General features: G+C 34.7%; 3 protein-coding genes and 2 long non-coding RNA genes across 11 annotated transcripts; 1 reads left to right on the top strand and 4 right to left on the bottom strand.

The window, feature by feature from the left end:
* Nucleotides 1-299: 299 nt before the first annotated feature.
* Nucleotides 300-22,510, top strand: LOC108943661 (uncharacterized). 7 transcript variants are annotated; one of them, XR_011413858.1, is made up of 5 exons: nucleotides 300-428; nucleotides 1,733-3,458; nucleotides 18,706-18,820; nucleotides 19,741-21,155; nucleotides 21,326-22,510. XR_011413858.1 is itself a non-coding variant. In XM_018767839.3 (2 exons), exon 1 carries the CDS (start codon nucleotides 16,785-16,787, stop codon nucleotides 17,856-17,858), a length of 1,074 nt encoding a protein of 357 aa, XP_018623355.1. In that variant the 5' UTR covers nucleotides 15,482-16,784; the 3' UTR covers nucleotides 17,859-18,618; nucleotides 18,706-18,998. The 7 variants fall into 7 exon arrangements, 1 of the variants encoding a protein (XP_018623355.1); XR_011413862.1 differs by having other exon boundaries at nucleotides 333-453; XR_011413861.1 differs by having other exon boundaries at nucleotides 424-510.
* Nucleotides 2,396-5,732, bottom strand: LOC138906460 (uncharacterized). Its single transcript, XR_011413864.1, has 2 exons — nucleotides 4,838-5,732; nucleotides 2,396-3,515 (listed from the first exon to the last, which is right to left on the bottom strand). It is a non-coding gene; the product is annotated as an uncharacterized lncRNA (long non-coding RNA).
* LOC104087482 (uncharacterized) lies at nucleotides 9,861-15,509 on the bottom strand (the record flags this gene model as incomplete). The annotated part of the gene is made up of 2 exons (XM_070193263.1): nucleotides 9,861-9,929; nucleotides 14,779-15,509. Coding segments are annotated over 2 exons (780 nt in total), but the record flags the coding sequence as incomplete, so codon positions are not given.
* Nucleotides 10,617-12,529, bottom strand: LOC138906461 (uncharacterized). The gene is made up of 2 exons (XR_011413865.1): nucleotides 11,803-12,529; nucleotides 10,617-10,835 (listed from the first exon to the last, which is right to left on the bottom strand). It is a non-coding gene; the product is annotated as an uncharacterized lncRNA (long non-coding RNA).
* LOC104087483 (uncharacterized) lies at nucleotides 21,349-22,146 on the bottom strand. Its single transcript, XM_009591967.2, has one exon. The coding sequence runs from the start codon at nucleotides 22,144-22,146 to the stop codon at nucleotides 21,349-21,351; it is 798 nt and encodes a 265-aa protein (XP_009590262.1).
* Nucleotides 22,511-24,008: the final 1,498 nt, after the last annotated feature.

Raw genomic sequence — 24,008 nt, 5'->3', positions numbered from 1 at the left:
ACCAACAGAATAAATCTTATATATAATTATATACTATTATAATATCATGCATACACTTATTCCATGTAATTGAAAATAAATCTCATGTAGTATTCATTCTTGGCGTTAATTTAGGAGGGCTTATATAAGGAAAGAATTTAAAAGAAACTTTGGATTTTTTTTAGGAATTGAATGCTCTAATCTTATTTTTAAGCATGATTCTTGATCCATATCTATAGTTTTCTGCTAAGGGATGTATTTATTAAGTTGCCTGTTATATAAAATACCTAGTGACGCTAGATATCTAAAAAATAAATTCTTAAATATTGCCTACTTATGTTTTTTCCCCATAATATATTTCTTACGACAAAAAATCAATTAAAATTGCATTCATTATGTACGTACATGGCTCGTCTTTGAGAGAAGAATCTATCACCAAATTGACTCAGGTCTATCTTCGAACCTTAAAGTCATGTATTACTCTCTGATCCATTTACTATTCTTTGCTATTTTTGGTGCTTACAACTTTACGTATGTTTATCTTCTTCTTTAATTTCTTTGTTTTGTTGACTTGTTACTGATACGTAATGTACTTTTGGGCTGAGCTTCATAGTGCTTTGAATAAGTTGATAAAAAAGACCCTTTTTTGGGCTAGAGCATAGGGTAGAAATTCTGCGTATATATGGGCGATGTTAACAATTTCTTTTCAAGATCACTGTTTTTTGAGTTATCTCTTTCCCGTCAAACTAATTGATAGAATGAGGTGGTTGAGTTTCTGACTTCAAAGAATTTGTTATTGCTCTTGTGAAATTTTCATGGATGAGTGTCTTTGATGTTTCACTGAACATATAGGGTTCTATTGTAGCTATTGAATGAATTATGAAACTATGTTATATAGAGAACAAAAGTTCTACTACTATTCATGGAATTGAGGTATAATTACTTTATGATTCAATTGTTAATAGTCATAAAGAATGAGACGAAGGAAGATTCATAAACTTTCACAAACATAGATACTTTGCCTCACATACCTTTACTTTGGCCTTTTTAAGCGTATCACAATGTTTGTTACCTCTTTCACCAATACACTATGACAATATATATCAAGAGGAACCAATATTAGCAATAATGCTCATGTTTTAGTCATTTAAATATATTATCAAACACTTGGTGGGCATAAAGCATCATAGCCTTTATTAATGGTGTTTCTACACCCAACAACCCATCCTCACTCCTAGATAATTCTAAAATCTCAAATTGTTATAATCAATATCATTCTTAATCACCCATGAGATAAATAACACCCTTAATCAATAATATAATGTATGAAAGAAGACAAACACTAGGTTTAGCTTCTTCCTAATAGGTTAGTTGGACTTTTTCTTCCTATGTTGTACAGTATTTATTTTGTTAAGCATGTTCTCACTATAGTTTCTGTCTTACTTCTATTCATTTGATTTTGTTTGCCTTATAAAAAAAATAATTTGATTTTGCTTACTGTTAGAAGGGAAGCGTTGGAGCAATGCTAAGTTGTCTGAACTATAGGCCATGGCCGTGAAATCAGCTACTAATGCTTGATTTTCAGGGTAGGCTACGTGAATGCGGGATGCTTTATGCACGGCGCTGCGATTTTTTCTTGTTCGTCATAGTTTGTTATAGATTTACCTTCTTTGTTCCAGTTACTTGTAATATCATAGCTTACTAGATTTCAGTTTGATGGTTTCTTTTATGAAAATTTTCTTTTCTTCCACAGGGATGGATTTTATCATCAAGGTGTGGTGGGTTCATGAAATCTTATTTCAGTAAATCGGAGAAGTTGACTAGCGCCTTTCTAAAGCAGAATCAATGGTACGAAATGCCTACTCATCATCAGAACTAAGAGACACTTAATCTAAGATATGAGAACGATATATTTTCGCCCTCATGTTTGTATGAGAAAGCTATTATTTATACCCCCTTATTTAGATGCACACTACCTTAGTTGGCTTTAGATGACAGACCTGTAAGACTGTGCCTACCGTTCCTTTCTGTTCATGAACCCCTCATAGATGATATATCTAGTATCATAGGTAGAGTGATATCTCCAGTTTGCCCATCCTGGCATTGTGTTTGTTATGGGATTTGAGCTTATCTGTGCACCACAACTGGGACCCTTGTCTTCATGCAATCAGGCTATTCTTTGCTACTAAAGTGGCACCTTGTCTCTTGGTCTATCTCGTCCTCCCTCTCCTAACCTGTCCGTAGTTGCATATTTGGACGCTTACTGGCATATCAACCCGATACTTGTTGCTCTACTATGGTTGTGCTGTTTTTCTTGGTTCTGACATTGTCGCCTTGAGTGCAAGAAACAACCTGCTGGTACTAAACCCAGTGCATATTGACAACTCCAATCCATCAATTACATTGACAAAGCATATTCAGATAAGAGATATAGATTAGTATTAAGTCATACCTATGAAATGGATCTAATCGATCAAATGTAAATTTCAAAGTAGATACATATATGAGTAAAATTTTCTTTGTGCAACGTATAGCCTGATCGTTCTGTTTCTTTTCTACTTATTCTTTTGCTTTTATGATTGTAGCTGCAGAATTGTTCATGTATCATGTATTCTGGTAGGGCTAATTGTACTTCCCACATTTTTGCTTTGTCAAGTTTTGCATCAGCTCTATTTTGGAAGCATGTCACGGTATTGCTTTTCGGACCAGCTAGTAAATCTATTGGGAGAAAAGCAGTTAAACTTGCTGAATAATGCCACCAAACTCTTAGGTCATTCATATTAAACTGATATTGTGTTGAGTAAAGTGGCATTAATGCCTATAACGCTGATATGTTCGAGAGAGCACTCTGTCACTTTGGCTGCCTATCTGATGCAAAATCCTTGTGATAGTGGCTCCAACAACCTGCATTTCAATCCCCATTTTTTTTTGTTGAATTCCCTTGAGTAGGAAGAAGATAAAGGATATATGAAACCTTCTTGACTAGGATTTAGGTCTAATGCTTCCAATAATCTTAAGAACAAATTCAGGGAGATTATGAATCAATTTGGTCAAATCTGTGGTGGTCTCCATAGCTAGTTGACTATGAACCAAATAGTAACAGAGATCATTCACAATATTATATACTCCTAATAAATTATCGTTGTGTAAGAATGATGTATAAGAAGAATAAGGAAGCAATACTTTTTTCCAAATGTAGACAAGTAGCTTCTTACCCTTTAATATTGATTTAGGAGTCATAGAGTTTTCTCATTCACTCATTTGTTTGATCATTTCACTAATCATGCAATGGAAGTATGTAAATTATCTGCTATTACTTATATCTGCTTCTCCTCTAGTTTAAGGAGAATCATTTCAATGATATTTTGAGCTATTTTCTGATAAAACTTAACCTGACATCAGATTTAGACAATGCTGCATGATTCTTTCTAGATGCTGAAAGTCATAGGCATAACCGGTTAAATTTGGACTCCATTCAGGTATTGGCATAACCTGTTAAATTTGGACTCCATTCAGGTATTTGAATTATAGTCCTACTGCACAGTTTATGGCAATATTACATTAAAATGGTATAAATAATATTAGAATATGTATGCTATGAATTGCACCAAAATTGAAGTAAAAAATCAAGTTTCAATAGATGAATCATTATTTTACGTTACAGATGTATCCTGAGTTATTTAGTGCCTACACCACATAAGATTATTGAAACATGTTTTGAATAATAAGAGATAAACTAAAGAATATAAATAACATGTTTTGAATAACCATTTTATACTTGTGCTAAGCATGATGTTAGCGTTAATTCATTAGTATGCAATGATTGGGATTAGCAATTTTGGAGATGTCATGCAAATAAAGTGGTAACACCATTCATTCATTTGTATTTTCGGAAACACTACCCTAATTAATCTGTTTACCATGGTGTGTGAAGCAATACAGTGCAATGTCAATTATCTACTTCTATCAAGTAAAGGAAAAAGAGAAAGGAAGTAACAAATATACAATTATTTATCAGCTTTATCTTTTTGAAGGGAATCATTTTCCCATTTTATATCACAAAGAAAGAAAGGATATTTTTCCTCCCCAAACACAACATATCTTTAACAGGAAAATGACAAAATGAGCATGAAAAAATAAAAAGTGATAATATGGATACCACAAAATATGTAGTCACACTATAACAAGACAAAAAATCCCATAATTAAAATAGCAGAACCTGCGAAGCTTCACTCTAATACAGATCGAAAACTCATAGGCAATTCTTACATTATATCAACAAATTGTTAATAATGGACAATCCCATATAAAGATAAAGAATAAGTACATCACTGGATTGTAAACCGAAGATGGGTAACTGATGTCATGACTTTTGTGATTTGTTTATTTAGAGCATTTAGATAAGAGGAAAAACTGCTAAAACTTCAGAAAATTGATCAATAGAATTAGAGGTTATGATGGCCAATCACCTATGAAGGATATTTTGTAATTCAAATTTTACACGTGTGTTGTATTTCACGCCAATCAGTGTAATAAAGTCTGCGTACACAATACCCTCCCCAGACCCCACGGTGTGGGATAATACTGGGTATGTTGTTGTAAAATATATGTGAGGTATAAACATTATTTAAAGAAAGATTTGTAGTGTATTCTAAAAGCAATTGTATTAGTTATAAAATAAAAATAGAAGTGTAAGAAAAAGTAAGTTTCATGCACATCTCATGAATATTTTTCTTATACATATCTTTCACATAAATAGTAGTTTCTGTTTCGCTGTTCTAATACTCTCAAATAATCTGCATATGATATCGAAATCAGATGCATCCACAATTTGTTCAAAATCATGCACCAATATTACCATTTACCGACATAATCTTCCAAAATTGCAGCAACGTACTACATCAAAAGTCATCATCTTGAACTTGAGATTCAATGTTACAGTTTTTACATGTTTTTCCCCATCTCTAGTGAATGCTACTTATGCTGCACACAAAGAGCAAACTCCTTCCGGAAAAAATGCAATAAGAAATGTTGTAGCCTCCATTTGTAGGGCCAAGAATTTACAGTATACCTACTGGGATTGAGACAAATTTTTTATGTGTCTTTTTTTTTTGCTTTTGTTCCGACTACTCTCTCAATCATCTAATCGTCTGGTCTCACACAGAAAATGAAAAGTCAGAATTATTTTGAATAAAGAGGTTAAAAAATATAATGCTCAAGCTAACATGAGAACTCACACATAAGATCCAAGAAATAAATTTTTGTTTTCTTCTAGATGAACTCATAATTGCAGATATGATCATACAGAAACAATATTGATTTAGTCAGCAAGGTTAAGCTGCAAAATGAATTAACACACTAATTATCACAAAGAATATGGAAAGAAAAAGAAGAGAAAACCACAGAACATACAGAAAACAAAAAACACATAAAAAATTGCATGATAAAGAATAAGGATATCACTATCAGATAGTGTTTGAGTTTCTGGTCTGGAATCATACGCAATGCTTTGCTATTCCTCAACACATTTTAAGAATTTTGACATAGCCAAAGCATTCATGGCATATTGATGTCCAGTAATTTATTGCTTTTGACTGTTATGAAATGGTACATATATCAATCTTAACCTTTCATATTTCCAATTGGAATATGAACAAAATAAAGACTCCATGAATTTACACTAGAAATACAAAGAGCACCGAAGTTCCAAAAAATATGAAGTACATTAAATTGATATATTCAAGAGACATTATGGTGGCTAATTCATTGCACATCATGTAAATATGGTCGAGTACTATTTATAATTTAAATGTATATTTACTTTTTTGCACAAAAATATTATAGAAGTAATGAGTGATTGAAGGGTAAGATCATTCAAACTTTTGATGGGCAATTTAGTAATTCAAGTTTGAACATAGGGGGTTTCCCACTTTTAGTATACTAGTTTCTGGACACGTGTGTCGCATATAAACCAGTACAAATTTTCTAATATAAAGTTAATATTATTAAGACGTGTGCATTAAGTATTATGCAAAATTTGAACGATGTATGGTGTTGAACTTAAAATGATTGGATAGGTACACAGAGTTATATTTAGTTAGGTTAGGCATGTTTTATAATTATATTAATTTTGATCATATGAGGTATGTACACACATTACACATACGATGTTCTTGGTGTATATTTCATTATGATTTGCTTTGTCATAATCACAACTATTGTTTTCGACATTAATATTCTGATTAAAAGTAAAATAATTCGTATATATTATATTTTTCTGAAAAATGTAAGTCATATGTTAGTGAAAAGTAACTAACAAGAATAAAACAGATCAAAAAGAAAAGAAAAGAATTTTCAGCAGTTGTACAAAGTGATACAAAAATTACGTAAAAATATATATGATTTGCATAGATAAATTGGCCGGCCATACCTGGACCCAAAAATAAAAAAGAAAAACCAATATAGTGAGTATAATTAGTAAACTTTTCTCAAAAGTAGTGCATTTGTTTTACTTCTATTAAACATGAGGATTAAGTGAAATAGATTATCAAAAATTAAATGAATATACCTGTTTTGACTGTTGCAAAATAGCTCTTCTATTGCAAGAGCTCTTCTCTTTTGTTTCTTGACTTCGAACGTTCTTCTCCTCCGCATGCTTAACTTAATTATCACTGAATTTGGAATTTAATGATATTTAGAGTCATATGCTGATATGCTACATGATAATTATTCAAATGTGGTACACCACTTCCATGGACAAATGTGTTCCCCTTCTCTTTCTCCGCCCCTTTTTTATCCAAAAACATCATTTACACTTGTAAATACGTAATCAAAAAGAAAAATTATCGAATTTGTGTTGTAAAAAGTTACTGCTATACTTGAATGAGTAGATAGTTTGCAGATTGTTTGGTGAGGATTAAACGGAATTCTCGAGTGAATGAACACCTTAAAATTTGATCTCAAGAATAAGGGTACGTAGAATTATCTAATCCGGTTTATCATTTCTCAAAGGGAATCACAGCTTCTTGGTGAGCTGTATATGGTGTAAAGGATATGTTCAGCCTTTTTAGTTGTAACACTTCTCAAATCTATAAAAGTTTCAGGACACGCTAAATATAGATTATAATTTTTATAATCTTAAATTATACTTCTATTATGGATTTAAACCCATGTGATTGATTTTTTAGTTACTTTTCTATTTATAAATAATTGGATATACAATTAGGGGAATATTAATAATTTTAATATTATTACTTATTAAAAGCAGGTATAACCAAATACTACTTAAGTCAAAAAGAAAAAGAAAAAAGAGAAGCACGTGCCAAGCTAAGCCCATAAAGGGTTGTTGGACCAAACAGAATAGCCTTACAAAAGGCGTAAATAGCCTTACAGGAACCAAACAGAATTAACATTCTGTTTGCTCAAGAAACAGAGGCAGCTAGATTCACGCCGGCAAGGAAAATTCTGGGGTTCTTTACAAATCACTAATTCTTGAACTTAGGTATATATAAATTCCCTATTGTCAATTATCCTAAGGTAGTATTAGGTAAGAATTGAATGGTTAATTCCCTTCTTTCTCTATATCAACATTAAATTTCATGTTTAGGTGTGAAACTTTAAAATTAATTAAAATGCATTGGTTGTTGTAGAATCAATTGTTTGATGGGTATAAATTGGACTGGGCCTACGTATTGGCTCGGGGAGTTTTGAGGTGAGTTGATATAACCTTTTACTAAAGTGGTTTAACTCACAAAAGCACGCATACAAGGTGTTTGATAAATTGCTTAAAAGAGTTAGTATGTACTTAATTGGAGCGAGTGAGTACTTATTAGCTTAGAATTATTTTCTAGCTAAAGTTTAGATAATTTATTCTGATATATGCGCATAAATTTTCAGATTTTCGTATTATTCTTATGTGCCATTTTCATGTTGAAAATTCATGAAAGAGAAAGAATCTTTAGAAATACTTTTGAATGTTTATTTCATTCTTATGCCATGCTTTTCATTTAAGGATACTGGCATGAGTATGTATAGGATGTTCCAGAAAAGATTTAGACTTGAAAAGTCACAAGAAGAAGTTTTAGAAAGAAAAGATTTTTGGGAGTATCCTTTATTCTGAGAAGGGGTCATCATTCGGGCCGAGGGTTCTGACCAAGGCATTGACTTCCTGAAACTACTTGTGCCAAAGTAGGGAGCACACGAGTCGAGGGTCTCGTTGCTGAGAATTTACTTAGCCAGGCTGAGGTATGATACATGAACGCTGAAAACCATGAAGCGAGTGGCACATCGTGGATTGGGCTTATTCGATCAGGTTGGGATCGAAACCGTGCCGATCATACGGTAACTAAGACAGAAATAGGTCAGGATAGTTGGAACTCCCAAAGTATAAAGTGAAGTATTTTTTTTATAAGAAAGAAAAAGAAAAGAATTTCTTTTAGAATATTCATAAACTGCTATTATGCAATTATTTTAGATTTGTTCCTATAAGCTTTATGTTTTACATGCATTTAGAATCTTTGCTCGTAATGTATATGTTATTAAAGTTTCGTCCCCTGTCGTTGAGACTCACTGAGTACAATGGATGGTACTTCGTTCTCTTTTGGGAACCTACGTTGGTCTGCGGTATAATGTAGGAACTGGTTTTACAGGCGAGCAAGCTACGGGTTAGGACTTCCCTCACTTCCAGTGCTATTGGTGAGCTCCGCTTTTGTTCGTGGAGTACTCCTTTGAGTCGTCATTATTTAGCTATTTCTTTGTTTACTTAGAGAACTGGCCAGGAAATCTCATGTCCTGAGCAGTGCATCAGTTTATTAGTAGAGGCTTCATAGACACAATCAGTGGGTTAAGATTCAAATATTTTTGATAATAACTTAACAGTATTTCATTGGTTACTACGAATAAAGTTTTGGAGTTGGTTTATTTTAGATATTTAAATTAATTAAAAGTATTTGGTTACAGTATTGCCTTGTGGCATATAAAGTTTGAAATTATAATAGATTTGATAAGCGCAGATGGTTCGCTCGGTCATATTTAATGATCGGGTGCCGATCCCGGCTTGTTCAGAAAATGGGTCGTGACATTAGTAATTGTTGTAATTCAACAAACCACCATAAAAGATGAAAAAATACTTTTGATTTGATGAACTAGCATAAATGATAAATTGTAACGATAGACTATTTGCTTACTCTACGTTATACTATTAATAACATTATTATCATAGTTAATGTGAAGTATTATTTATTATGAAATGCTTTATATTTTTCTGCATTGAGGTTGAACGCAATTTAGTTTTTTCCTCGATGGAGTCCCTTGAGCTTTCCTTCCGCACGTTCATTTAATTATCCAATGCAGCTCCTCAAATTTTCAGATAATTTTGGTTAATGTATCGATTTAAGGAGGAGCTATTTTGGTCTTTCAATCTTTAGATTAGGGCTTCATACTTATAATATAGTATGATGATTTAGTAAGTGTTAGTATTTAGTATTAGTATTAGTATTTAGTACTCCCTCTGTTTCAATTTATGTGAACCTGTTTGACTGGGCACGGAGTTTAAGAAAAAATAAAGACTTTTGAAATTTGTGGTCCTAAACAAGTCAAAAAGGGGCCCAGAGTATTTGTGTGGTTATAAAAGCTTCTCATTAAGGGTAGAATTGTAAGTTTAAGCAAAATTATTTCTAAATTTAGAAAGGGGTCATTCTTTTTGGAACGGACCAAAAAGGAAATAGTTTCACATAAATTGGAACGGAGGTAGTATTAATATTAGTATTAGTATATAGATATATAGAGAGAGAAAGAGACATGACATTGATGTATAACGAATCGCTGGAAGATTGTATATTTCTAACATAACTACAAAACTGTGTGTATACAATTTACAGTATATGGAGTAACAACTGCCAGATTAGCAGGAGAAAACATTGAGTATCGAGCTTCTAGATCTAATAAGGCATCTAAATTGTAATTATGGCCAATATTTTGGCTAATGGAGTCCATCTCACATAAGTATAAGCATCTTTGAAAAGTGTAGACTTTCTTGGCAATATTCTTTGAGACCCAAAAATATTGCATTGTGTGATGAACATCATTTGTACAAGTTGTATCTCTTCTTTTACACCTAAGATGGACTTTTTTGCCTATAAAAGGGAAGACCATTAGTTCATTTTAGACACACAAATAAGACTTGAGTCTTCATTTCTTATTTCTTCCTTTCCTCCTTTATTAAGAGTATTTTGTATGAGAGTTAGTGTTGGGAAGCACTTGTGTGAACCCTTTCTTTGGAGTGATCTTGTGAGGTTATTCTCTTAGGATATTTGGAATTAATTAGAATGTTTACTCTAATTTTATACTCTCTTTTGTACTCTTATTGTTATAGTGAAACTAGTCAAGTTGTCCGCGTGAAATGCGGTCATGAAAATATAATGATGAATATATGCGTCCTCCCCTCAAAACTTTTCACGACAATATTATTAAGTTTTCATAGTTAATTACACACTTACTCTCTCTTCTCTTCTCTCCTCTTTCTATAATTTATTTTCATTTTCTATTAAACCTTTCCGATGTACGCAAATCATTTAATTCAACATATATAAGAGAACTCTTGCAACGTGAAAAAAGATAATATTATTTCACATCTCATCTTAAATAAATTAAAATGAATACTAAATAAGCAATGTTTATTATCGGAACATCATAAGTGAAAGAAGAGGTCAAGATTCTTAAACCACACAATAAATAAATAATCTATGGAGTAAAGTGAAACAACTATGTACCACTGCTACGTACATATGGAATAAAATTAAGTAGCTCAATTTCCATCTCTCATTTTCTCCGTGAATTTGCGGCAAATACATGATAACCTGTTGTATTACGCAGAAACGTAAATGATCCCTAAAATAGAAAATCATAAAGTTTTTTCCTTCTTTCTAAAGCATAACATTTCTTAGATGATTCTTGATAACTTATTGTAATTGACATGCACCTGAAGGGAAGTTGTCATTCTAAACTCTCTTTAAAATATGATAGACCCATATTTTCCAGCACTTTCATAATCTTCTCACATAATAAAGGTTTATGAGAAGATCTCCCAACATTTTATAATTATTAGATACTCAATAAAAACTCTACCTTCTCTTCACAGGACTCCCTAATCTCATTTACCAACTCAATAGTAAATTTGATTTCTTCAATGCAACTTGCTAAAGTTAAGTCTTTGATCTTTTCGACCTCTTTGGATGTTGAATAAATACTTCACGTTGGCTGCTAAAACACATTAATAATAGGAGATTAAAAAAAAAAGTATCCTGGTTTGTATTGTAAATATTTTAGACATAATATGAAATAATAATCTCAAGTATAGAGAAATCACCAAAACTCGTATTATCCATATTTTCTTAATTTTGTCAAGCATAATACACAGACTAATAACATGTAGTAATGCTTATCACACGAAGACCTCATATTCATAATAACTCTTCAGCCTTTCAATAATATCAAAACTTAAATATCATTTGCTTGATCTAAACTCTTATTAAGTTTTAATATATGTCTAATAATGTCTTACAAATTATAACCTTGAAAATTGTATTTTACATACTTCACACATATATTCATTTTGTAAAATGAATAACAAACTAATCTTTAAGAAAAATTATTCTTAATCGTCACATGATGCAAATAAGTTATATTTTGAGATAATCACAGGAAGATCTACCCTATCATTATAGAACTAAGGTTCATAAATCACAAAAAAAAAATGTATTGTTAAAGAATGAGTAAAGTAAAAAAAAAAAAGTAAAACCCAATTTTGTTCACTTTATTCCTTACTCATTGCTTAGGAGATGACTTTGTCCATCATGAATATCCCTCTCTTTATCGGTGGCAATCATCTCTTCATGTCCTTTTGGAACTATTGCCACTGCTTCTTTATTCCACAGAATGCCAATAAGCATTTTGTCTTCTTTTCCCCACACCTCACTGTGCCAAGAAATAACGATTGTAGCCACTTGGTTCTGATCATCCACGTCGATATATGTACATCTTCACTATAGGTTCTACTTGTATTTTTTTGTATTTTTTTAGGCATCTCTGTTCATTGTTTTTGATGAAATAATGTGTTTTGCAACTCAACATTTCCAAAGGCCTAACCACTCTGTCATAATGAGCCCAATTCAAAATTTTCATTACCTGGCGCCACCATATTATTCACCCTTCAACATTATAGCAATTGTGTATTCCACCATAGGTTAGACATCAAGGAGATGTTATGCAGATATTAAAAAGCGTTGCTTTTGGTACATGGGAGATTTGAAAACCCATTATTCTCTCCTTTTAATGCCTTTGTTCATGTAGTGTTTATATTTAACTGCAAATTCACAGACTCAAAATAGTAATTATTATCAAGGAAGGCAAGAAGCGGTTTCAAAACAATGATACAATGATAATTAGTGGTTGAGGAAGGAAGGAGCGGTTTTTTCTGAATATCAGATCGATATTATCGAAGAGACATAAGTAGTATTAAAGACGATTGTTAAAGGTGCCTATTGGATTTTGATAACCGAAACACCTTTTTCATATTTTTTAAGAAGGAAAAATGCTAAGTTATAGGAAGGTGTAAAGTTATCTTTTCTAGTCCCTCAATTATATATATATATATATATATATATATATATATATATAGATTGTTCCTCTCCGCTTGTGGACGTAGGTCACACTGACCGAACCACGTTAAATCATTGTCTTCTTTATCTGCTTTAATTGCCGTTGTTATCAACTTCCATTGTCTTTGTTATTGTCATTATACCGTTGTTTGGCTAAATTTCGCACTACCCGGATTCCGATTCTAACAAATTGGTATCAGAGCAGGATCTAACCGAGTTAGTTTCAATAGCCAAAATGACTCTAACAAAGACCTATGTTGAGAAATTTGACCGAAGTGGAAACTTCGGAATGTGGCAATTAAAGATGGAAGCTATCCTAATTCAGGATGGCTTAGACTTGGCGTTGCAAGGAAAGGAGAAGAAGCCGGATAAAATGACGGATGAAGAGTTTGCCGTCATAGACAAAAGGGCAAAAGCAGGTATCATTTTAAATCTCTCAAATGAGGTTTTACGTGAAGTTTCTGTAGAAACCACAACCAAAGGCATATGGAAAAAATTGGAAATCTTATATATGAAGAGGACGGTGGAAAATAGACTTTACCTGAAGCAGAAACTTTATACAATTCGTATGTGTGAAGGTACCTCTATTCTCTCTCATCTTGACACTTTTGATTCCATTCTTATGGATTTGAGTAATATAGATGCTGCAATTAAAGATGAGGATCAAGCCGTGTTACTGCTTTGTTCTCTACCCCATCTTTTAAGCATATAAAAGATACTATACTTTATGCAAATGATAATATCTCTTATAAGGATATTAAATCTATCTTAAAATCAAAAGAACAGATAGATAGTGATATTACTGGGGAAGCTAGTGGAACTCAAGCGAAAGTTGGCTTGTTTGTTAGGGGAAAATCCGACTCCATATTCAGATATAATAATTTAGAGTGTCGCTATTGTCATAAGAAATGTCATATTATCTCTGAATTCTATAAACTGAAAAATAAAGAAAAGCATAAAGAAAGAAAAAATGAGCACAAAAATACTGACACCGCCGAAGATAGTGTAGCAAGTGATGAGATTGAGGGAACTATATTTTTAGCAACTGAAACTAATTTCAGATTAGACAATGAGTGAATTTTAGATTCCGGTTGTTCATATCATATGTGTCATAGCAAGAACTTGTTTTCTACATATGATTTAGTTGCAGGTGGAGTTGTCCAACTGGGTAACAATGTTACTTGTAACGTTATTGACAAAGGTACAATTCAGATCAGAATGCACGATGGTGTGGTGAGAACTCTCACCGATGTTAGATATGTTCATGAGTTGAAGAAAAATCTCATCTCTTTGGGCACTTTAGAATCCATTGGGTGCAAATTCACTAGTGAAGGTGGAGTTCTAAAATTCTTTCAAGGTGCTCTTGTGATCATGAAAGCACATAGATCTGGTTCGTTGTATACTTTATTGGGCTCCACTGTTATAGGTCCTACTACAGTTTCGGTATCAGACAATTTGTGTGATTTTGATGGCATTAAATTTTGACATATGCCCATTGGGGCTTTTGCGGAGAGGGTGGAGCAAATTTACTATATCATCCAAAATTAGGCCAAGGTGAAAATTTGTAATTATGGCCAATATTTTGGTTAATGGAGTTCATCTCGCATAAGCATAAGCATCTTTGCAAAGTGTAGACTTTGTTGGCAATATTCTTTGAGACCCAAAAATATTGCATTGTGTGGTGGACATCATTTGCACAAGTTGTATCTCTTCTTTTACACCTAAGAGGCCAAGACTTTTTTGCCTATAAAAGGGAAGGCCATTAGTTCATTTTAGACACACCAACAAGACTTGAGTCTTCATTTCTTGTTTCTTCCTTTCCTTCTTTATTAAGAGTGTTTTGTATGAGAGTTAGTGTTGGGAAGCACTTGTGTGAACCCTTTCTTTGGAGTGATCTTGTGAGGTTATTCTCTTAGGGTATTTGGGATTAATTAGAGTGTTTACTCTAATTTTGTACTCTTATTATTATAGTAAAATTTCTCCTCTCCGCTTGTGGACGTAGGTCGCACTGACCGAACCACGTTAAATCGGTGTCTTCTTTATCTGCTTTAATTGCCGTTGTTATCAACTTCCATTGTCTTTGTTATTGTCATTATACCGTTGTTTGGCTAAATTTCGCACTACCCGGATTCCCGATCCTAACATAAATGTTACTTCCAATCCATCTTCGAAGCTGACAAGATAAGTCTCAAAGCTTTCGAGCCTGGTTTCTAAGCTCATCTTTTCTGCTAAGACTAGTGATGCTATTCTTTCTTTGTTTACCAATCTTGAAAGCAGTGACCATTTAGATTCCTTAGGCTTCAAAAGCGGTACGCACAAGAAGGACAAGAGCATTTGGAAAGTTGAAATGCATTCTGCATTAGCTTCTTTTAGTGCTCTAATCACAGCTATTGTATCTTGATCTGCATCTAGCAAAACAGATACTGTAGTGTCTTGATCCATTTGTTTCAAGGTCAATACTAATCTTTTGGCATTCCTCTTGATCTTCTTGCTGAAAGAGTAAAATCTGGTAACGTTGTCATCTGTGGTTGAATCTCCTTTTCTCCTCCTGAGGGAGGATTGGAGATCTCTTACATTTTCTTTGCATTGTGATACAAGTTCCCTTGTAGTGCCACACAGATCAAGAAGCCTCATTGATTTATCCAATAGATCTTCAACCCATTTTGCATGTAGACTTTGGGAGAGGGCATGAAGGGTTTGAGGCAAGTTGAGAAGATCATCTATGCACTTGTACAATTTCTCCAAACCTTTTAGACCATTGCTCACTGTTGTTGGTGCAACAAATACTTCCAATGATTTGAGCTTGTTTAGCTCCTCTTCAACTCTCTGGATGGTAGTGTTATGAATAGGCCCATTACTGATTATGTTATTGGGTTAGAAGCTAAGATATTTGGGCCAGTTGCTGAATTGAGGAAAACCCAACGTGTGATGTGGGATCCAGGTTGAGATAAGGCTGGTGAGCTAAAAAGAATACAAGGCTTATAAATAGCAGGAGGGTGTAGGGAGTAGAGTATGTGAATACTGAGTCTTTTCTTTATTTTGGCTTAGCTCTTGTTGGAGCATTCTGTAACCTCCCTCCATTCTTATTTTCCTTTTATTTTACATCCTTGTTCTTAGTATTGTTCATGGTTGGAACTAATAGAAATTCTCTATCTTCTTCAGTAAATATGGATCCATCACATTGGTGCTTTCATTGTCCCTCCTCTACCAATTGGGTGGCTTCCTTTTCATCTCCTCCATACCCTCCGACTCCCCTTCCACCCCCAAGCCCTACTTTTCCGCCTCCAGTTCCAGATCAATCCCTCTTACCAGACATGAGTTGCGACTCCATTCTATTTGCTGAACTAGCAGATGAAGAGACTAATATGAAAGTTGCAGTTTCAGCGCATGTCTACTCAGACATGACTGCAGAACTGGTGTTCGACGAAATGCCTCACCGCCTCTCCAAGGTGTTTGTTGCTCCACAGCCCAAACAAAGGCCCGACACATTGGAGTTTGAGCACTCTACAATTGCTACCACTTCGTCTGTTGAATCTGCGAATATTAAAGATACATCCACTGAGTTGAACTCTGATTTGGATAACAAAACAGCGGAAGCAGGTTTCGTGACGGAAACTCTTGATTCACAGCCACTTGTGATTGTTACTGGGGATACAAAATCAGAATTCGAGCGGCACGAAGCTTTGTCCATTGGCTTTATTTTCCCAGACCTTGAGAAATTTGGAGTTGTTTCCTCACTGTTCGATGAAATGCCTGACAGTCGTGTAGCGTATAAGTATAGTCTAACCTCTGAATATGTGGCTGCTCCACATATGTTACTTCATTTCCCATTTGATCCTGGGTTATCGACAAAGGTGCAACAGTAGCTTGTGTTGGACATACCGCTATTTGCATATTCTCATTCTTTTTGGACGTGACAGTGTCATACTCATGTGCAATAATCAAGAGTGCAGATGACGACTTGAAAGTTGTACAACTGTATGCGCATTCTCTTTTTGTTGAAAAGTCAAGAATTAGAAAGGCATATCACATTGTCGAGATTGGATTTGGTCTGGAAAGTTTGGTTACGGAAATTGACAAGCCACCAGGCTATACTACTGCTACACTTCTTGAAGAGATGTTGTTGATGACAGAATTTCTACCAAAAAAATGGAGCCTGCACTATTTTGCAAATGTTGGATTGGGTTGGCAGATTTACTTGCAATTTTGATGCTCGTGCTAGTTAACTTTTTAGACTCGAGAGATTCAACCATATTTCCAATAAAATATGTTGTTAGCTCTTGCACATTACATAATAACAAATATTTGATAGCTAAATATGCCAAAGACTCAAGCAAACAAGGGGCTACTCAGTTGATCTATCTTGGAGAGAAGTATTTTGCTGCTGAAGAAATCTTATTTATGGTGCTTACAGAGATGAAGGAAATTCAGTGTCAGGCTACCGAGATTGCTGGTGCTACTGTTGGTTTCAATGTCGTGCAAGTTATCACTAAGCCTATAGCCGCTGCTACTGCTTATGGTTTGGACAAAAATGTTTCTAAAGGTGCCATAAAAAAATCTGCGAAGATCGTTAACAAAATGAGTGACCTTGGATTTCCAGCTACATGTTTTGCTTGCAGTCAGTTGCTCTCTCTATATAACCAGTTTAATAAAATACAGTCTGCAAATATTTTTCTGCTAGTGGATAAAGAAAACATAAAGCCAAATGCCTTCACTTCCCTTAAAATGATAGATTCCAAGGATCACTCTTATGACATTGCCGAAATGGCGCATATTATTGAGACCATACAGGTTGAAAGGATAAAGCTTCATATTCATATACCAGGCGTCATGGCAAAGCATTATACCTTTGGTGGTCTCGTAGAAAAGGTGACACCACTTGGTGTGCAAGAGAGTCTCCTTATAGCAGTCATCAAAGCTTCTTTAAAACTAGTTATACTAGTGTTGAGGTGTGGAAATTCAGTGTGTATATCCTTTGTTGAGGCAGTTCTGAAGATACTTTTATCCGCCTTACATGTTGACTCTATGGATAGTGGAAGTCTGTACTGCATTCTCACTCACAATTTGGTTGCATTCAGTGATGTTATCCAAAAATATAATTACGTAGAAGAGGCAACCAACGAATTAACAATTGATGGTTTATCAAAAATATATTTTGTCCTTGTCCATGATGGTGGATTTACCGCCTGGAACCATTGCACTGTTAGCGGAGGCTGGATTTAAGGTGACTACAGTGGATGTAACTGGTGTAAGCATTCATTCTTTTGACACAAATAGCATCACCAGTCTACCGCAGTATGCAAAGCCACCCATTGCTTTTCTTGGAATGCTTGCTGATGGAGAGAAGGTGATTTTGGTGGGACATGAATTTGATGGTGCCCGCATATCATTTGCAATGGAGCTCTATCTTTCTAAAGTTTCAAAAGCAGCATTTGTTACTGTAGCAAATATGCAGAGTCTCATCTTGTTCTTTAGCCTTAGAGAATACTTTGGTATGGAGAAAATTGGTAGCAGGTTTGCTACTAACATTGTTCATGAGCCGAACCTTGAGGACAAGGTTCTTATTGACGGTGGGGGTATTGTTATGAATACCCATTACTGATTATGTTATTGGGTTAGAAGCTAAGATATTTGGGCCAGTTGCTGAATTGAGGAAAACCCAACGTGTGATGTGGGATCCAGGCTGAGACAAGGCTGGTGAGCTGAAAAGAATACAAGGCTTATAAATAGCAGGAGGGTGTAGGGAGTAGAGTATGTGAATACTGAGTCTTTTCTTTATTTTGGCTTAGCTCTTGTTGGAGCATTCTGGAACCTCCCTCCATTCTTGTTTTCCTTTTATTTTAGATCCTTGTTCTTAGTATTGTTCATGGTTGGAACTAATAGAAATTGTCTCTATCTTCTTCAGTAAATATGGATCCATTACAGGTAGGGTGTGATCTCCCAGGCAAACTGATTGATCGAACGTGATTGGATTTTGAAGAAAGTGAAGCCATTTCTTATGGTTTTCTTTCAGATTAGGGGATTTCACAAAGTTTTGATGGAATTTAATTTTAGGAGTTGGTATTTATAGGAAAACAACCATGGGAGGAGACAAGATGAGCAATGGCCTAATTAAATCAGCATGTGATTGCACAGCTGGATCTTTTTGGAACTTGTAAACCTGCTACACATTTGGCCAACAAAAGGTTGTACTGATTACTTTCATTAATCCTCGTAGTTATAAGATGAACACGAGGCATATAATTATCATGTAAGTGTTTACATGATTTGCCTTTTTCTGTCTCCAGAAATGGTGCCAATACTATGACAAAAAACTTTTATTGATATTATTTGATTGAAGATGCATCAACTTCAAGAAGCCTACTTTATTTGTTCAGTTGTTTATTTAGTCTCTGTCATGTAATAGGTGGCCAGGTAAGGCTGTCTCCTCCATAAAGGCTTAAATCCATCAGCTACTAGAATACATAATATTTAGATAATTGAAATGTAAATAATGACAGAATAATGGGAATATTTTAAGGTGTCAAGATCTCAGAGGGCTAGTAGATCAACTATAAAATTCAAAATGCACGACTGAAGTTTATCTTATGGAGTTGTACACGTATGGGATTTTTTCTTTTGGATTTGGTTGGCAAGGGGTTGGAAGCATATTTGTATAAACTCCTGGACGAGATGTAATGCTTCCAATAAATGGTGGGCAAAACTAATTAATATATGTCGGTACATTCATATCCTGCTATTTTCCTTGGCTCCATCCGGAAGATTACAGCTAAGAACTCCTTCTTCTTGACTTGGTTAAAGATGCCCGAGATATGGCTATGATGTTCATCCTTTTAATTAGTCCAGCGGTAGGTGGCTTCTTCAGGACGCTTCACTGAAAAAGCAATTTTTAATTAAATCAATAATTGATACACGAATGTATTGGAAATAAAAATATTTAATTTTGTGCATCTATGTATGGCTGGTTATGCTGTGCTTGTTTAATGTTTACTAAATTATTGAACGCATAGTTGTTTTCCTATACATTTTTTACTAGCAAACTTTTATAAGGTACAATCCATGAGTTTCACATTCTTTCCGAGATATCTTATTTTTAAGTACGCAGGGGAAGGAACGCATGAGAATGCATATTGAGCTACAAGGAGAGAATACATTCAGGAGAGAGCTCCTCAATCCAATCAGGCACCTAAATGCTCCTTCTAATCCATCGTTAAAACTCTCAAGGTGACCATCGAAGGATTCCAACCTAGTTTCAAAGTTAATGTTATCTGCTCGACTTTCACATGCTTTTCTTCGCTTATGCACCAATCTCAAAACCAGTGCTATTTAGACGAGTTTGACTTCAAAACTTGGACAGATAAGAAGTAAAAAGAGCATTTGCAAAATTGAAATGCATACTAAGTTGGCTTCCCTTAGTACTCTAATCATGTGTAGCGTCAATATCTGAATCTTGGAATTCTGATTCCTCAATATATTCATCCATATTTAAGAGTTAAGACCAGGAATAACTTTTGGCTCCTCAATCTTCTTGCTGAAGGAGGTGATCCGGTAAAGCTGGTTTCTGTACTTAAGTGATCTCCTTTTCTCCGTCTGATAGAGGATTGAAGATCTCTGACATAGGCAGGGGCACACTTAGTTGGCTAAGCAAGTCTGGTGGGCCTGTCCATGGCACTACACATTTAGAAGCTACCCAGGGACGCCGTGCCCATGACATTATATATGTGAAAAATGTCTAGCCAACTTCAGATCAGTGCAATAGAAGTTTCCCGATTAGCATGAGAAGATCTTTAGGAGAGAACTCTGCAATGTAATCAGGCACTTATGTTCCTTCCAAACTATATTTCGAAGTTGTCAGCTGAGCCTCAAAAGAGTTCTATCCACACTTCAAATCTATTTTTGGGGAGCGTACATATTGTTGTTTTCAGGGACTGCTAGAGGATCTTTTGGGAGCAATGCAATTATGCTTGCTGAGCAATGCCACTTTAGTCGTTCATACTAAACTGATATTGAGTCGAGCAAAGTGGCATTGTTAATTGCTCCATTTATATGTTCGAAAGAATGGTCGGTTGGCTGCTTTGCCCGCTGATCTGGTGCCAGATCCTTGTGCTAGATCTTCATTTTGTTTTCTTTGTTGAATTTGGCTAAGGATCTAGAAGAAAAAGGCCATAGGATAAGCCTTTTGATTAGATCTACTGCTTCCAATTATCTCAGAAGGAAGATGGATGAAATCAAGATTGTCATATGTCTCCATATCTAGTTGGACTATGAAGTAAGATAAGCAGATCATAAGCTATATTTCTTATTTATCAGTGACGCTAAAAATATGGTAGATAAGGAGCATAAGGAAGAAGCTTTTCATCCAGATTATTGCCCTTCATTAGTTTGATCTTTGAAGCCAATTATGCAGAGAAAGTATGTAATGAATATGCTATGCGTTTTATCTGTTTCCCCATCTAGTCTAAAGAGGACCATTTCATCGGATATCGAGATATTTGAGACAAAAACTTAACCTGATATCAGGTACGGAGAAATACTGCTAAGTGCTTTCTTTGCGCTGAAACTCACAGGCATAACCTTTTAAATTTTTATCAGAGAGAGAGAGAGAGAGATAGAGGCAATAAATGGTGTATAATCTGTCACTTGAAATTTATATATATATAATTACAAAACTGTTTATATACAATTTACAGAGTATGGAACAACAACTGCCAGATTAACAAGAAAGAACATTGAGGAGAGAGCTTCTAGATCTAATCAAGCACCTAAATGTAGCTTCCAGTGCCTTTTCAAAGCTGTCAAGGTACGCCCCGAAGGTTCCCAGCCTGGTTTCTAAGCTCGCGTTTCCTTCTTGGAGTTCAGGTGCTATTCTGTCTTTTTGTACCAATCTTGAAAGCAATGACCATTTTGATTGCTTAGGCTTCAAAAGTGGCACACACAGGAAGGACAAGAGCATTTGGAAAGTTGAAATGCATACTGCATTAGCTTCTCTTAATGCTCTAATCGCATCTATTGTATCTTCATCTGCATCTAGCAAGACTGATATTGCAGTCTCTTGATCCATTTGTTTCAAAGTCAAGACTAATCTTTTGGCATCCCTCTTGATCTTCTTGCTGAAAGAGTTAAATCTGGTAACGTTGTCGTCTGTGGTTGAATCTCCTTTTCTCCTCCTGAGGGAGGATTGAAGATCTCTTACATTTTCTTTATATTGCGAGACAAGTTCCCTTGTAGTGCCACAAACATCAAGAAGCCTCACGGATTTGTCCAATAAATCTTCAATCAATTTAGCATCTAGACTTTGGCAAAGGGTTTGTGGCAAGTTGAAAAGATCATCTATGCACTTGTATAATTTTTCCAATCCGAATAGACCACTGTACACAGTGTCTGCTGTTGGTGCAACTGATAATGATTTGAGCTTGTTTATCTCCTCTTCAACTCTTTGGGTGATAGGGTGTGATCTCCCAGGCAAACTGATTGATCGAACATGATTGGGTTTTGAAGATAGAGCGGCCATTTCTTATGGTTTTCTTTCTGATGAGGAATTTCTCAAAGTTGTGATGGAATTGAAGCTTGAGAGTTGGTATTTATAGGCAGTACACCATAGGAGGAGACCAGATAAGCAATGGCCTAATTAAATCAGTATGTGATTGCACTGTTGGATCATTTTGGAACTTGTAAACCTGCTACACATTTGGCCAACTAAAGGTTCTGCTGATTACTTTCATTATTCCTCTTAGTTATGGGATAAACATGAGGCATCTCATTATCATGTGGGTTTTTTAATGATTTGCCTTTTTCTGTCCCCAGACATGGTGCCAATACTATGACACAATTTTTTTATTGATATTATTTAATTGAAGATGCATCAACTTACTTAATTTGTTCAGTTGTTTAGTTAGTTTTTGTCTTGTAAAACAGGTGTCCTGGTAAAGTTGTCTCCTCCATAATAGCTTCAATGTGTCAACTACTAGAACACAGAATATTTAGATAACTGAGATATAAATGGTTAAAGAGTAGTGGGAATATTTTATGGTGTCGAGACTTTTAAAAAGGGCTAGTTGATCAAATATAAAATTCAAATTGCACGACTGAAGTTTATTTTATGGAACTGTACAGGTCTGGAATTTTTTGTTTTTATTTTTTTAATTTGCTCGACTAGGGGCTAGGAGAATTTCTGTATAATCTTCTTGACTATGTGTATGCTTGCAATTATTTTGAGAAGAAATTCAGTAAGGACGCATTACTTGGTGTTCTCCACAAGTTGGATATATCTACTAAAGAAGAGCAGATTGTGATCTGTATTTTCTACTTAATTAGGACGTGTTAAGATATGGTGGGCAAAGTGAATAGCAAAGGAATATTTCTTGTCCAGATATTACTCTTGACTCAGTTTATGCCATGGAAGGTGAGTTCTAATACCAACGAAATATTTGAGCTTCTTCATGCCTTCAGTTGTTTATACTTTGCAATTTTAGAGAAGAAATCTAAACAATAAAAGTGAAATTGTTCCCTCTAATTAGAATACGAAATATTTATTTCTCTTCTTCAGGTCCCAATTCAGTCTAAAATTCAGTTTTCTCATGTTCAGATCTCAACATAGGTTACTTAACAATTTCTGTTTAGATCCCAACAGAGGCTGAAATTAGTCAACAATTTTGACTAATTTTAAGGTTTATCCTCTCTTCATTATGGATCAAATTCATACTTTCAAGAGTTTCTCTATGATGATCAGCCGAAAGTTATATTTGAAGGGGAAAAAACATTGTTAAAGATATGTAGAGATATGCAATTTGGAGACCGAACTATAGTTTAGCAGTGAGCTATATCTTTATGCTTACTTAATAGAAAATGACAATAAAAGTTGAAGACTATTAAGCTTATCACGTAATATTAAGAGGCCTACGGAAGATTTTAGGTTTAAAAAATCTGTCACTCACCTCACATTGGCGTGAGACAGGATTTAGGGCAGAGTTGATCTCATATTCCATTGTAAGTTTAAACCAGTGCATTTCTGGTGCAAACAGATTCGGTCAAAAACTAACAAAACTTGGTAAAAGACCAAACCAATTCTACCCACCAGACTAAAATAACTCGTCCAGATTTCCTCCCAAATTAAGACGTTGGATTGCAGCCCTAATTGGAAATCATACCAATGCAGTCGTGTGTTTTTTAGAACTCAGTTGCAGCTTCCCAGCTTTCCTCCCAAATTAAGACATTGTATTTGCAAGATAGTAGTTGCATGACAAAGAAAAGGTGACATGGGCATTGAACTTATCAAAAAGGCAATCTAATCAACTTGTAAACTGCAGAATGCTACAGCAAAGAGTAGTGATTGTACTGTTAACAAATGATAGCTACTGCTATTACAACTTTTGC

Source organism: Nicotiana tomentosiformis, chromosome 2 (genome assembly GCF_000390325.3).
Source record: "Nicotiana tomentosiformis chromosome 2, ASM39032v3, whole genome shotgun sequence".
In the NCBI taxonomy this organism is placed as follows: Eukaryota; Viridiplantae; Streptophyta; class Magnoliopsida; order Solanales; family Solanaceae; genus Nicotiana; species Nicotiana tomentosiformis.
This window is presented reverse-complemented; position numbering and strand designations above follow the sequence as displayed.